Genomic DNA, 16,117 nt, shown 5'->3' with positions numbered 1-16,117 from the left:
AAAAACCAGTTTAAAAAAAAGGACACAGTGAAATGTTTAGTGAGATTATATCTTCTTGTCACTCATTTGGAGAGTAGATTTATTTGTGAGAATCACTATTAAAGACTAAACTAAAATCCCTATACCCCTATACTCCAACGAGAAGACAAATCTACCAAGTGTGGCCCTCTGAACGAAGCTGAAAAGACACTGAAAGGAAATATTTCCATCTGCTTCAGCCAAAGTGACAACTTCAACTTCATATTTTCTTTTTCTTTTTCTTTTTTTTTTTTTTTTTTTTTTTTTTTTTTGAGATGGAGTCTCACCCTGTCGCCCAGGCCGGAGTGCAATGGTGGGATCTTGGTTTACTGCAACCTCCACCTCCCAGGTTCAAGTGATTCTCTTGCCTCAGCCTCCCGAGTAGCTGAGATTACAGGCGCGTGCACCACCACACCCGGCTAATTTTTTTTTTTTTTTTTTGTTAGTAGAGATGGAGCTTCCCCATGTTGGCCAGGCTGGTTTCGAACTCCTGACCTCGTGATCCACCCATCTTGGCCTCACAAAGTGCTGGGATTACAGGCGTGAGTCTGGTCAACAAGTGAGGCAATGATGAATACACAACAAACTTTGAAAACCATGTAGTTTTTATGTGCATGTAATACGATTATTTTACTTCCAATGCAAATTCACTTCTCTAGATGGGGACAGTGTCAGAATAGAGATACTCTTTATTTTCACAGAGGAAAAGACTGAAGCTCAGAATTTGGTGACTCCTAGATGAACGGGCCAAAACTGTTACAGCATTTAACTTTTTACCATGACATGACATGACATGACAAGATGTGACAAAATCTTACATAACCACTTTGTATATCATAATGTATTATATGAATTCATCTGTTCATCGTTTATTAAACAAACATTTGCAACAGATGCTGTCCAAGACCAGGAGATACAGAATTGAACAAAATATATCTTCCTCCAAGAACTCACATTGCAGTCATTTGGAAGAATGTATAAGGAACCAAGAATCACAGACAGTGTTATAGGGAACAGCTACAGTTCTGCTGCAAATCTTCTGGGAAGTGATTCTGTCTGTACTCCAATCACATGACTTCCCCAGGGAGTTGTGACACTCCAAATTGATGTGGAGCTAGGACCTGATCCAACTGGGCTACTTTGATAGCCCAACTTTCTGGCCATAGTTGATTGGTCCAAGGGTAGACATATGACATAAACAAGGCCCATCAAAGCCTTTCCCCTAGAAAATCTGAACATGGAGCCAAGGAGAGCATGGCTCAGTCCGCTTAGTGCCAGCCCCGTTTCTTGACCTGGGAGGGAACTCCGTCAGCACAGGCAGGAGGCTGAAAGATTGTTCTGGCAGTATCTGGATCCCTCAGCCCACTGTATCTGCCTTTCCCAAGGTCTGGCCATGAAACCTTTTCTTTGGGATTCTTTCAGTAATTTCTTCATTTTACCTAAGCCATTTTCAGTTGGGTTTCTGTCATTTGCAACCGAGAAAGGCTGAATAAAAGTATGATAAATGCTATTTCAGGCCGGGTACAGTGGCTCACACCTGTAATCCCAGCACTTTCGGAGGCCAAGGTGGGTAGATCTCTTGAGGTTGGGGTTCAAGACCAGCCTTGCCAACATGGTGAAACCCTTCTCTATTAAAAATACAAAAAAAGGCTGGGCACGGTGCCCCACACCTGTAATCCCAGCACTTTGGGAGGCAGAAGCGGGCGGATCATGAGGTCAGGAGATCGAGACCATCTTGGCTAACATGGTGAAACCCCGTCTCTATTAAAGATACAAAAAATTAGCCAGGCATGGTGGCAGGCACCTGTAGAGGCGGAGCTTGCAGTGAGCCCAGATCGCGCCACTGCACTCCACCCTGGGCGACAGAGCGAGACTCTGTCTCAAAAAACAAACAAACAACAACAACAACAAATTAGCCAGGCATGGTGGCACATGAATGCAATCCCAGCTACTTGGGAGGCTGAGGCAGGAGAATCACTTGAACCAGGGAGGCAGAGGTTGCAGTGAGCCAAGATTGCACCACTGCACTTCAGCCTGGGCAACAGCGTGAGACTTGCTCTCAAGAACAGGGAAAAAAAAAAACGCTATTTCAGAAAATTTTGGAAGCAAGGAGGACGCCTACCTCTCCCTACACAAACCCGAGGAGAGCACCATTATCATTGCCCAATACAAAGTAAGGAAAAACCATGCTAGATTCTCCTAGCGTCAATTCATGTTATGATTTTAACCAAGTGTCAACAGATAATTGAATGCTATCAGTTACTGGCATGAGAAATAAAAAAGAAAACACCATGAAAACATTGGATGAGGTGAGGTGCAGTGGCTCACGCCTGTAATCCCAGCACTTTGGGAGGCCAAGGAGGCAGATCGCTTGGGTCCAGGAGTTCAAGACCAGTCTAGGCAACAGGCCGAAACCCCATCTCTACAAAAAAAATACAAAAATTAGTCGGGCCTGGTGGTGAGCGCTTGTAGTCCCAGCTACCTAGGAGGTTAAGATGGGAGCATCCCTTGAGCTAGGGAGGCAGAGGTTGCAGTGAGCCAAGATTGTGCCATTGTACTCCAGCCTGGGTGACAGAACAAAACCCTGTCTAAATTTTTTTTTAAAGAAAAAAAATTAAAATTCAAATTTTAAAAAATGGATGAAGCGGTGGGGCATATTAAATTTACCATATAGTTTGGGTCACCAAACCTCAAAAACAAGCCTAATAGAATTGAGAAAAGTCAACAGAAGAAAGAATAAAATTATCAAGACTACAGGACTCAATCATTTCAAGCTTATAGATCCCTTTTTAACATTAACAAAAGTCAATTTAAACTCTAAAAGTCAATTTAACTCTAGAAGTTCATGAATTAACAAAAAATATAAAAACTTATGAATTCTTTAGCAATTTTAAATGAATCTGCATTTGTTCAAAATATCATTTATATTTATTTGGAAAATAGTCATTAAATATGTCGGTCATATTACTTAGTTTACAAACATTTTTTGGAGCCTATGGATACATGGAACCCATTGGAAAAAAAAAACTGCTGTGCCCACCCACCTCTATTATGGAACAGGGCTCACAGGTTTGGAAGTTGGGAATTGATGATGATGATGATGGCAGCTAAAACTTAGGGAGCAATTGCCACAGCCAGGCACAGTGCTAAATACTATATAGATTACCTTATTCAATGCTCTCAACACTCAAGACTGGTACTAACCCTGTAGATAATCTTTCTTGTACAGCATGAATATCAAACAATATATTAATAAACTGATCTAGGTAGGGCAGGTGCAGTGACTCACGCCTGTAATCCCAACAATTTGGGAGGCTGAGGCGGGTGGATCACCTGAGGTCAGGAGTTCGAGTCCAGCCTGGCCAACATGGCGAAATCTTGTCTCTACTAAAAATACAAACATTAGCTGGGGGTGGTGGCATGGACCTGTAGTCGCAGCCACTTGGGAGGCTGAGGCAGGAGAATTGCTTGAACCTAGGAGGCAGAGGCTGCAGTGAGCCGAGATTGCACCGTTGCACTCCAGCCTGGGCAACAAGAGTGAAACTCTGTCTCAAAATAAATAAATAAATAAATAAACAAACAAACCAATCTAAAATAAATGCCTTCTATTTAAAATCAAGTCCTTATCACATGCCATGTAATGACAGAATTGGTTTTTAAATCTCTGAGTTCAAAAGATTACACACTATTATAAGAGACATTTGTGAGTCAAAGATTGAGGAACACAGATCTGTTCTAACCTCTTTAATATGTAAATGACAGAAGGGCCCCAAGAGACTAAGAAAGTGGCCCAAGGCCAAATACTCAACCACCAGAAACAGTAGATCCAGAACCCAGGTCTCTTAACTCCTAATTAACTGCTCCTTTGACCTCATTAACACCTCTATGACTCATATACAGTCAATTCATCACTTAACCACATGGATGCATTCTAAGAGGTGATTTTGTTGTGTGAACATCATAGAGTGTACTTTCACACACCCAGATGGTAGAGCCTACTACACATGTAGGCTAGATGGTATAGCCTATTGCCCCTAGGCTACAAACCTGGATAGCATTCTATTGTACTGAATACTACAGGCAGTAAGTATTTGTGTATCTAAACATATGTAAACACAGAAAAGGCACAGTGAAAATACGATATAAAAGATAAAAAATGACACACCTGTATAAGTCACTTAAAACAGAGCTTGCAGGACTGGAAGTTGCTCTGGGTGAGTCAGTGAGTGAGTAATGAGTGAATGTGAAGGCCTAGGACATTACTGTACACTTTGTAAACACTGTACCCTTAGGCTACACTAAATTTACTAAAATGTTTTTTTCTTCAATAATAAATTAACCTTAGCTTACTGTAACTTTTTAACTTTATAACCTTTTTAACTTTTAAAAACCTTTTGATTCATAATAACATTTAAAACACAAACACTTTGTATAGCTGTATAAAAATGTTTTCTTTCTTATATCCTTATTCTATAAGGCTTTTTTGTATTAAAATTTTGTTTTGTTTTGGTTTTTTACTTTTTAAACTTTTTTTGTTGGCCTGGCGCAGTGGCTCACGCCTGTAATCCCAGCACTTTGGGAGGCCAAGGCGGGTGGATCACAAGGTCAAGAGATCGAGACCATCCTGGCCAACATGGTGAAACCCCATCTCTACTAAAAATACAAAAATTAGCTAGGCATGGTGGTGAGCGCCTGTAGTCCCAGCTACTCAGGAGGTGGAGGCAGGAGAATCACTTTAACCCGGGAGGTGGAGGTTGCAGTGAGCCGAGATTGCGCCATTGCACTCCAGCCTGGTGACAGTACAAGACTCCGTCTCAAAAAAAAAAAAAAAACAAAAACAAACAAACAAACTTTTTTGTTAAAAACTAAGGCACAAACACACACATTAGCCTAGGCCTACACAGGGTCAGAATCATCAATATCACAGTCTTCCACCTCCATATCTTGTCCTACTGGAAGGTCTTCAGGGCAAAAACATGCTTGGAGGGTCATCTCCTATGATAATAATGCCATCTTCTGGAATACCTCCTAAAGGACCTGCCTGAGGCTGTTTTACAGTAAACTTTTTTTTTTTTTTAAATAAGTAGAAGGAGTGCACTCTGAAATAACATAGTCATTTATTACCTAGTATCATGTGGTGTACCTAATTGTATGTGCTATACTTTTATATGACTGGCAGTGCAGTAGGTTTCTTTACATCAGCATCACCACAAACACATGAGTAATGCATTGCACTACTTTACAATGGCTACAATGTCATCAGGCAACAGACATTTTTCAGCTTTGGAACCTACAGGACCAATGTCATATATGCAGTCAGTCATTGACCGAAATGGTGTTATTTGGCACGTGACTGTATACTGTTTCGCCTTCCTCTAGTCTGATGGAGAACTCTCCTATAACTTCATCCTTGCCTAATTTTTGTTGGGTCCTATCACTTGACTTCCCTGTGGCCTTTTCAGATTGATTTCTGAGCATCATTTGATACACCAGCCCCTGCCAGCCATTAACTGTGTCGGCATTCACCTATTTCATACTTGCTAATGAGTCCTTAAAATTCAAGTTTTGGCAAGCTGCAAAAGTAATTCATGCTCACAGACTGACATTTCTGCTGAACTTTCTCAAGCAATACATTGCAAAAGGGAGACTAAGAGGGAAAAGTTACAATTTTGCTTCTGGGCTAAAGAGGTATAGAGTAGAGAAGGCACAGTTAGTGTGGAGAAGGCCTGAAGAAAGCAGGATTTTCTAGGGAAGAGAGATTATTTCAGAGCAATTTCTGTGACAAAATGAAAATTACACAAATAGTTTTTAGTATTACAATCTTTGAGGATTTTCCCACTTATGATATGAGGACACCTAGAGAAGAAAAGCAATAATTATTAAACAATTACTGTATTCTATGAGAGGTGTGTGCCTAGCCTCCTTCCCTTAAAAAAAAAAGAAGTCAAGAGGTTCCTGTGCCAATGAAAAGAGAAAATTCCTATTTGATGAAAAAAAAAAAAAAACCCACCCCATAATGATGGCGGTTTGTAAAAGTGGCACGAGAACCAACTGAGAGCTCCCAATGTCCAAAACTGAACAATTTGAGCAACAAAATAAGTTAGTATTGGATTATAAACATAAAATAAATGTAGGCATTTATGGCCATAATGACATAAATAAACGAATGAACCCATCAATAAATGGGAGAGAAGAGATGAATTCCCAGGCAGTAGAATTTCAAATAATTTACATAGCCTGCCCTCAAGGATGTGGAGTATAACTCCCGGCTCCTTAAGTGTGATCTGGGGATTCCTTCCACAGTATGTAGTGGAAGGAGAGTGGGGATAACACTCCTTCAGCCCCTCAGCCAGGTGACCAAGGTCAACAGCAATAGTGTTAAATCATGTTGATGGTATGTACCCTTGAAAGAATAAGATAAAAATTTACCTCTGTGATCTTCCTCCCCAGATCCCATAACCTCAATCTAATAAGGAGAAAAACATCAAATGAATTCCAATGGGGGGGGTCTCCTACAATATGCCTAATACTCCCCAAACGGCCAAGGTCATCAAAAACAAGTAAAGTCTGAGAAACTGTCACAGTCAAAAGGAAGTGGTGAAACCCTGTCTCTACTAAAAATACAAAAAATGAGCCGGGCATGGTGGTGGGTGCCTGTAGTCCCAGCTACTCGGGAGGCTGAGGCAGGAGAATGGTGTGAACCCGGGAGGCGGAGCTTGCAGTGAGCCGAGATCACACCACCACTGCACTCCAGCTTGGGCGATAGAGCGAGATTCAGTCTCAAAAAAAAAAAAAAGAACCTAAGGAGACATAATAATTAAATCTGATGCTGTATCCTGGATGGGATACTGGAACAGGAAAAGGATATTAGGAAAAAACCAAGGAACTCAAATAAATTGTGGACTTTAGTTGTTATTAAAATTAATAAAAATGTATCAATATTCATTCATTAATTGTAGCAAATGTCCTATACTAAGATACTAATAATAGGGCAAACTGTGTGGGGATATATAGACACTGTACTATTTTCTTTATTTTCACAAATTTAAAGCTGTTCTTCAAAAATAAAATAAAATAGTTCTATTTTATCTTTTACCATGTAGCTATTTGCCAACACAAGCCATACAGGCAATTTAATTAAGAAGAGAATAGGAAAGAAAGGCACAGCAGGGCTGAGTCTAGGAACAGGGTCCAGAAGAAATCAGCTCAAGGCCAAAAATGCTCATTAAGTCAAGCAAAAGTTTATGAATTCAGTTTGTAGTTATTCTAAGAATAAGTTCGCCTGCCAAGGGTCTGGTCTATTTCTGTAAAGTATGTATCTATTTACTATTTCCTCCAAATCCTCATTGCTGGGATTCAGATCAGCTAATGATATACAAAATATATCATGAGGGATCCCTACGAGAGTAAAAACATTATGCAAACAGCAATATTTAATTTAGTTTTTTCAGATGGAAAATAAGCTGTGTATGTCTGTAAAAAAGAGTGGATAGCTAAAAACAAAATCTATGAAATATTCTATCTCAAGACTTATAGGATCCCAATATCCAGTGTGACAGGTAGTTCTATTTTCCCACTACTAGAAATATGTCTGATTACTAGTCTAATAAACATCAAATATTAAATCTCAGTTAAAACCTTGAACTAAATGAAAAACAAAACAAAACCTTAGGACTCCCCAACAGGGTAATTCTGAATTACATCTAAATAATTCTGAAGGACTGATGTGATCCTTCTTTTAGAGGCTACGAGAAGATCTGGTTAAGAGTATCCTAAGGGAGGATCTAAGCCTGTTCATAGTCTACAAGCAAAGAAACATAAGTTAGTGATAACGGGCATACAAATAATTTTTTTGACAAATCTGCCCCTGAAATAATTTCATTTTCTGAAGATAACACTGAAATGTTGCTCTAAAACCAGAGCAAATGATTTTAATTTTTTAAAAAAGGAATAATAGTAGACAGGTCTTCTTTATAAACTTCATCTGTATTTCCTTAAGAAAACAGCCAAAGATTTCACTTCACAGAAACAGATTAGCATTCTCCAATTATCTCCAACTTGAAGGTTACAGAGTAAACTAAAAGGGGGCAGGGAAAAGTTTACAGAAACAGCTATAAACACAAACTAAAGTAATCAAAGCAGTATTTGGAGGCCTAAAATTTGGTTGTCCTTTACCCCTCTGGACAATCAACTGCCTCCCAGCAGGGTAGGAACCTACACTATTCTGATAATTTACATAAGAAATTAGCAACCAAAATTTACATCTGAATGGTAAACCCCAGCAGCCCATCAGGTGTTAAGTATTTGCTTATCTAAATTGCCTCTAAAAACAGCTTTACCTTTCTTTGAGCCTTAAGTAAATAGAGGATTTCCCATGAAGGGAAGGTGGTATGCTTAAATAAGTCCAGGCAGTATATTGCCCTTATTTCATTGCCATTTTCATAAGGAAAATTTCAGAACTGTTCTCCCTTTGAGTAAGAGGCCTCTTAAAGCTATCTTAGAATGAGTTCAATTGAAAGAGCTACTGGCTGGTCGTGGTGGCTCACGCCTGTAATCTTAGCACTTTGGGAGGCCGAGGCAGGTGGATCACGAGGTCAGGAGATCTAGACCATCCTGGCTAACACGGTGGAACCCTGTCTCTACTAAAAATACATAAAAAAGAAGCCAGGCATGGTGGCGGGCGCCTGTAGTCCCAGCTACTCAGGAGGCTGAGGACTCAAAAAAAAAAAAAAAAAAAAAAAGCTACTGGCCGGGCACAGTGGCTCACGCCTATAATCCCAGCACTTTGGGAGCCGAGGAGGGTGGATCATGAGGTCAGGAGTTCAAGACCAGCCTGGTCAAGATGGTGAAACCCCGTCTCTACTAAAAATACAAAAATTAGCCGGGCGTGGTGGCGGGCGCCTGTTATCCCAGCTACGTGTGATGCTGAGGCAGAGAATTGCTTGAACCTGGGAGGTGGAGGCTGCAGTGAGCTGAGGTCGTGCCACTGCAGTCCAGCCGGGGTGACAGAGTGAGACTCCGTCTCAAATAAAAAAAAAGGTATCTACAAACTATAAACTACCAAATTAATTATAAACTTTTTGTTTTAAATGCCTTCCCCCAAGGTGAATTAAAAGGGGAAAAAATGGACATTAATTATAAGAACCGAAAGTAGCTGATATAGGAATCTAAGTGTAGGACTAGTGTTTTTGAATTGTCTTGGAATCTAAATCTTGAACTTGAGTGAGACAGTTAAAAAAAAACTGCACCTCCTTTATCTTTAAAATGATATTACCCTTCCCATATACTCTCATATTCTCATGTTTTAAAGTTTAAGAAATACTGGCTATCTCTAGATCACTGAGTTTATTATACCTAAATAACACCAGTGCCAGATACCCTACAAGGCAAACTAAAAACATACCTAGGGCACAGGAAAAATGGAAACCTCTCTCCCATTTTTTGGTATAAAATTAGATATTTGAAAATTATCCTCTAAAGCTTTTACTCTATGTAACTCTCACACATAACGAGATTCTCAATGGGAATCCAACAATGTTTTAAGCACTATTTCACCTTCCATTTTGTTACCTGATAAATGAGTTGACAGCTCAATTAAATAAAAGGCATGAAGATGGACATTAAAGCAAGTAAAAAGAAACATAATGCTAGTCACCTCCTACACCTCCACAGGCTTAAAGGCCTGTATTATGTCAATAATGAATAAATCCATATATATTATATTAAGTTTGAGCAATCATAAACAAATTCATAAGGAATAATGTGCTACAGGCAGGGCCGAATCAAAGAGCAGTAGTACTAATTGCTAGAGGCCATCTTTAGTGAATTGGGCACTTAGAAGCTACCAGGAGAATTATTCAGGGTTCCTCATCTCCTAGGTAGGGGATTTTGACTCCTTTACTGTTTATCACATTGTCCAAAAAAAAAAAAAAAAAAAAAAAGTCAAGAGAAAATAAAACTCCCAAGCAGGGCTTTCTGACTTTCCATATTTGAACCTCTAGTTTTTCTCTAATTATTTGCACTTTAAGCTTTGTAAGAGGAATGTTCTGAAATTATATCCCTTTTCTTCTTCTCCCATTTCCCCCACTCCAAAATTTTCATGCACTGAAATCACCCTAGGTCCAAGTCATTCTGGGTATAATAACAATACTCTGGCTAATCGGACAAAGTATTATTCACGAACTAATTAGGCTGGGATGGTCAGAAAATAGCACAGTAAACTATTAAATGGAGGGAAGAGAGTGTAATTTAAGTTATGATATCACCAAAACCATGAAATACTGGAAATGCTTTATACTAGGATTTTCTTGTGAAGTGTGACACCTTGGTGGAAGAGGAGGTTGACCCTAATAAATAAAAAGGGATTAACAAAATTTACACATCTTAATCCTCTATAAATTTTTACATTTATAATATGTATAAAATATTTTAATCCTCTATATTGGATGAGTGTTCAAAATAAATGTAAAAGGTAAATATGAAATCTCTAATATCTCTCTGATTGTTTGCAGGGCCGGGGGCTGCGGAATAGAAAGAAGTACGAAGAGGGAACACTAAAAAAGGTCCTAAAATAGTAGCATTCTTGCAGAAAGTACTTGAAATACTGGAAAAGCCTTGACCTGGGTTTAGAATTGCCTTTGCAATTCTAAACAGACCATCTCAGGGAAGTCAACAACTGTGAATTTCAGTCTCTTTATCTGTAAGATGAGATGATAATACTTGTCTTTCTTACAGACATCTGTTGCGAAGTCACAGGAGATAATGTGAATGAGAGCATAATCATTTCTCATTCCTCTCCATACGATAATTACTAGTTTCCAGCCTTGAGCACCGCATGTAATAATTAGAAATATGTCAGACAATATTAGAGAGAAAATAGCAAAAAGAAAACACAACTGAAACCCACCATCTGTAGTGCAAGATCCTTCTGGGGCAGGTTTTTGTGAATAGGGAATTGGTGGGCTGTTTGAATCAGACATTTCTTCATCGTCTTCATCATCTTCCATTTCATTAACTGTTAGATTGTTAGAAAAATCCAGACTTCCATTTTGAGTGTAGCGGTTTACCAAATCTTTGTCCAGATCCTCCACCTTGGGTTTGACATCTGGGTAAGCAAATAAATCACAGCAGATTTAATAAAAGATGCTTATGGAAAAATGCACAGTTCTGAAAAACATAATTGAAGAAAAAAGGTCTAGCATTTTCTAACATTTAGCCAATTTATCTCAGAGGTCCCAAGATTTGGAATCCCCACTTCTAAAACAAGAATCCCACTTTTTAAAAAAGGAGTCCAGTGGCCAGGTGCAGTGGCTCACGCCTGTAATCCCAGCACTTTGGGAGGCCGAGGCAGGCGGATCACGGGTCAGGAGGTCAAGACCAGCCTGACCAACATGGTGAAATCCCGTCTCTAATAAAAATACAAAAAAATTTAGCCAAGAGTGGTGGCATGCGCCTGTAATCCCAGCTACTCAGGAGGCTGAGGCAGGAGAATCGCTTGAACCCAGGAGGCGGAGGTTGCAGTGAGCCGAGATCACACCACTGCACTCCAGCCTGGGCCGCAGACAGAGACTCCATCTCAAAAAAACAAAACAAAACAAAACAAAACCAAAACAAAACAAAACAAAAAAAAGAATCCAGAAATGTGTGTGATTGAGAAACTTACCTGCAGATGAGAAAGGATGCTGGTCAGGGTCCAGGTATAGCTGGGAAAAAATTGGCCGCGGTACCACACTACTACATCTGAGGGAGGCTTCTATGGAGTTGTGGAGAGCTTCCTCAAATCGAGCAGATTTCAGTTGCCCAGCATATGAATTCCCCATGATCTACACCTACCCATCCCCAAGAAAAAGAAGAAAGGATAAAATTGATATAATTAGAGGTTCTATGTCTCAAAGTACAGGTAGAGCTAATTTAAACTATGTCCATATATCTTGTTAAGATGTGAAATATATGAACTACCCAGAGATCTTAAGACAGCTTGTGTAAGTTACTTGTTATCGTATCACGTGTGCTTTTTGTCTTCACAGCCCAAACCCAACTCAAAAAGCCCCTTTAAGGGATTTTGTATCTATAACAGTAATAAATGCTTAAGTCAAGGCTCTCCAACCAGTAAATCAAGACTGACCTGTCAGTCATGAATCCCAACCTGGTTAACAGTGTGGCCATATCACCTTTATAGGAGGCTACTGTAACTCCCTAGAAACTCTATCAGTGGTTTCAGAGTAAGTAATGAATTTTCTCTTTACAAAGATCTATTACTCTAGATGGGGGAAAAAGGCTCTCTTCTGGAAAAAAATGAAAGTTTTATGGTTCTATATTTAATTAAATTTCTGAAAGCAAGACTTGAGCCTTTTCAAGTTGAATAATTCATTTATGTATTACTAGTATTTGAAAAACACTGTTGTTTCTTTTGCTTCATCTGAAGTACAATCTTATTTGGGACCCTTCAAGAAAGTATATAGCAAAAAGCTTTGAAGTCATGACCTTTACTTCTCATCACTAATATTTATATAGTACTATAGTACTTGCTGGTTATAAAAATTTCCATGCATAGGCTGGGCATAGTGGCTCATGCCTGTAAACCCAGCACTTTGGGAGGCTGGGGCGGGTGACACGAGGTCAGGAGATTGAGACCAGCCTGGCTAACATGGTGAAACCCTGTCTCTACTAAAAATACAAAAATTAGCCAGGCATGGTGGCGTGTGCCTGTAGTCCCAGCTACTCAGGAGGCTGAGGCAGGAGAATCACTTGAACCCGGGACACGGAGGTTGCAGTGAGCCGAGATTGTGCCACTGCACTCCAGCCTGGGCGACAAGAGCAAAACTCTGTCTCAAAAAAAAAAAAAAAAAAAATTTCCATGTATAACAATAACAACTATAATTTATTGGATGCTAATTAATGGCTAAACTAATGATACTCAAAGGGTCTTGGGGGTGGAGGTGGGGCCAAGACCCTACCCTTTCGATGGTCCATGAAATCAAAACTATTTTTTTAAAAATTGTTTTGAGACACAGTCTCACTTACTCTGTTACCCAGGCTGGAGTGCAGTGGCACAATCTTGGCTCACTGCAACCTCCACCTCCCAGGTTCAAGCAACTCTCCTCAGCCTCCCAAGTAGCTGAGACTACAGGCACACAGCACCATACCAGGCTAATTTTCATATTTTTAGTAGAGATGCAGTTTCCCCATGTTGGCCAGGCTGGTCTCGAACTCCTGACCTCAAGTGATTCACCTGCCTGGGCTTCCCAAAGTGCTGGGATTACAGGCATGAGCCACCGCACCCAGCCAAAATTATTTCAAACTATTTAAACAAAATTTTTTTTTGTTCAAAGCTGGTAGGTAAGGCTTGTAGGAGCTGGTTCAGCTGTTCAACAGTGCTCTCAAGAACAGAGCTCTTCCTGTCATTCTGCTCTATCACCCTGAATGTGTTGACTTTTACTCTTGATCTTGTCTCCAAACAGCTGTGACAAACCAAAGCAACATGTCTACATTCCAAATAATCAAAAGGGCAAAAGACCTTCTTTTTAGAAAACTTGGTCTTTTTATTTGGAATGGAATGCCTCTTCCCAGCAAACTTTTCCTTGAATCTCTGGCTAGAAATGGGTCAGCTGTCCATTCTTGGGCACATCATCAAACTATTACTAGGATATTATTTGTCTTTTTGACTCTGATTCACTCATATGTGTACATGGAATTTTCCAGAATCTGCAGGATGTGTGATATTGCAACAGGTTGAATGCAGAAGCACATAAGCTACTCACTAACTTGTCTTTGGAAAATACAATTATTTTTCATAAAATATGCTATCTATGTTCATATACAGTGCGGTTTTATTATAATTTCTAAAAGTAATGTATATTTGTAAAATTTTTCAGTTTTAATTTTTAATAAACAAAAATGCTATGGGGTCCTCAATAATCTTTTTTTTTTTTTTTTTTTTTTTTTTGAGATGGAGTCTCACTCTGTCGCCCAGGCTGGAGTGCAGTGGCGCAGTCTCGGCTCACGGCAATCTCTGCCACCTGGGTTCAAGCAATTCTCCTGCCTCAGCCTCCTGAGTAGCTGGGATTACAGGCGCCTGCCACTGTGCCTGGCTAATTATTGTATTTTCAGTAGAGATGGGGTTTCACCATCTTGGCCAGGCTGGTCTTGAACTCCTGACCTCGTGATCCACCTGCCTCAGCCTCCCAAAGTGCTGGGATTACAGGTGTGAGCCACCGCGCCTGGCCAATAATCTTCAAGAGTATAAATGGGTTCTAATACTAACAGTCTGAGAACTATTGGGCTAGATAGTTTACTAAGCACTTTATAAAAATTGTTGTATTTAATCCTCAGTATTCTGAAAAAGGTATGACCTCTTTCCACTTCACAGATTAAAAAACAAAACAAAAAACCAGAACTTGAAGAAACGAAGTGACCAGTTCACTAGCATTCAACTAATAAGGGATAGAGCCAGGACTCAGTATCTAGTCATGTGATGACAAAGCCTGCACTCTTACTGTACAGCCTCACCTTGGATAAATCTTATTTCAAGACAGGTAATTTTGAGAATATCTTAGGCCCCCCTTCTATCAAAGAGAGGGATAGAATTTAAAATTTATCTGGAATGCCAATTCTGATTAACTCCTTGGAGAGAGTCGCTGGAGGACTGGTTGAGAAGAACCCTGAGGATGCATCAGTGTTCATCAGGAAAGGGTGCCAACACCCAACGTGCCCACTCATGAGCAGAGACGAGGTGATGCATGGGAATCCACAACTCTATCTCAAGTTTCCCAGACACACACTAAAGCTCTACAGAAGATTTTGGTGCCCCTGAGCTACTTTTACACAGCAAAGAAGACTTCTGATGTGATTCCTGGTGGCAGTGAGTAGTATGCAGTGATTTCCATCAGAGTGGCTGGGTTTGTCAAAGCTTTATTAGAGATTCCCACGATTTGGAGAAAAAGCCAGGGTCCTATTTTGGTGACTTTTCTGATATAGGTAATAAAAATAAAATGCCATGAATTTAAATTGTTAGGTTTCTTTTTTACAAAAAGTTTATACTCAAAATGTACAATACCCAATTACAAGTTGCATATGTATATAAAATACCCAATTAAAAGATGAAGAAATAGAAGAAAATCAACAAAGTCTGTCAACTGAAATGTTCCTGAAACACCAAGTTTTTGGCCAGGCTCCTAAGCCTCCCCACCAGTACAATACAAACATTAAAAATTTTTAAAGCTCAGAAGTAATTTACTTTTCAGCAGCACCACACATGATCAAAACACGGGGGAGGTTGGAGGAGAAATAGGCTGTGCCACTAGTTTATGCATCTAAATCAAAATCCAACAACCATTTCACCTTTCTTCTTTGCTAAAGAGAGAAAAGGACTAGGAACTACAGAGTTAACCATAGGATTGCTTATCTGTGAACAATGAAATAACGTCAAAAGTGAACTTTCAGCCTTTTTCCAGAGCACCAATGTCTGGAAATATTGCCACCTCTATATCTATTACCACTCCAACAAGTTATCTTCCTTTCATCATTGAAAAGCTTGAAAACCTCCCGGCGTGGTGGCTCGCGCTAGTAATCCCAACACTTTGAGAGGCCAAGGCAGGCAGATCACCCGAGGTCAGGAGTTTGAGACCAGCCTGACCAACATGGAGAAACCCCCTCTCTACTAAAAATACAAACTTAGCTGGGCGTGGTGGCACCTGCCTGTAATCCCAGCTACTTGGGAGGCTGAGGCAGAAGAATCGCTTGAACCCGGGAGGTGGAGGTTGTGGTGAGCCAAGATTGTGCCATTGCACTCCAGCCTGGGCAACAAGAGCAAAACTCCTTTCAAAATAAAAAAGAAAATCTTGAAAACCTGCATTCTCCAACAGGTCTTTTTAGTTTAATTTTAAAATTAAACTAGTTATACATGGAGGATCACATAATCTCAATCTCTTCAACTTAGAGTTTAAGGAGTAATACGACAGAACATACAAAAATGACAGATAAATATCATGCTGAATAAAAATATTAAATCAGGCTGGGCCTAGTGGCTCATGCCTGGAATCCCAGCACTTTGGAAGGCTGAGGAGGGAGGATCACTTGAGTTCAGGAGTTGGAGGTTGCA

The 16,117-nt window shown here is 39.9% G+C and overlaps 1 protein-coding gene across 13 annotated transcripts in view; it reads right to left on the bottom strand.

The window, feature by feature from the left end:
* The window catches only part of GREB1L (GREB1 like retinoic acid receptor coactivator), a 287,707-nt gene that overhangs the window by 129,739 nt on the left and 141,851 nt on the right, over positions 1-16,117 (bottom strand). For all 13 annotated transcript variants that reach the window (XM_054538185.2, XM_054538181.2, XM_054538189.2 and 10 more), the window contains 2 exons: positions 11,681-11,846; positions 10,925-11,122 (listed from right to left, as the gene is read on the bottom strand). In XM_054538185.2, coding sequence (XP_054394160.1) covers positions 10,925-11,122; positions 11,681-11,837 — 355 coding nt within the window. In that variant the 5' untranslated portion in view covers positions 11,838-11,846. The remainder of the gene's footprint in view (positions 1-10,924; positions 11,123-11,680; positions 11,847-16,117) is intronic.

Source organism: Pongo abelii, chromosome 17 (assembly GCF_028885655.2).
Source record: "Pongo abelii isolate AG06213 chromosome 17, NHGRI_mPonAbe1-v2.0_pri, whole genome shotgun sequence".
Taxonomy (NCBI): Eukaryota; Metazoa; Chordata; class Mammalia; order Primates; family Hominidae; genus Pongo; species Pongo abelii.
The sequence above is the reverse complement of the archived record's forward strand: the minus strand, read 5'-3'. Positions and strand labels throughout refer to the sequence as shown.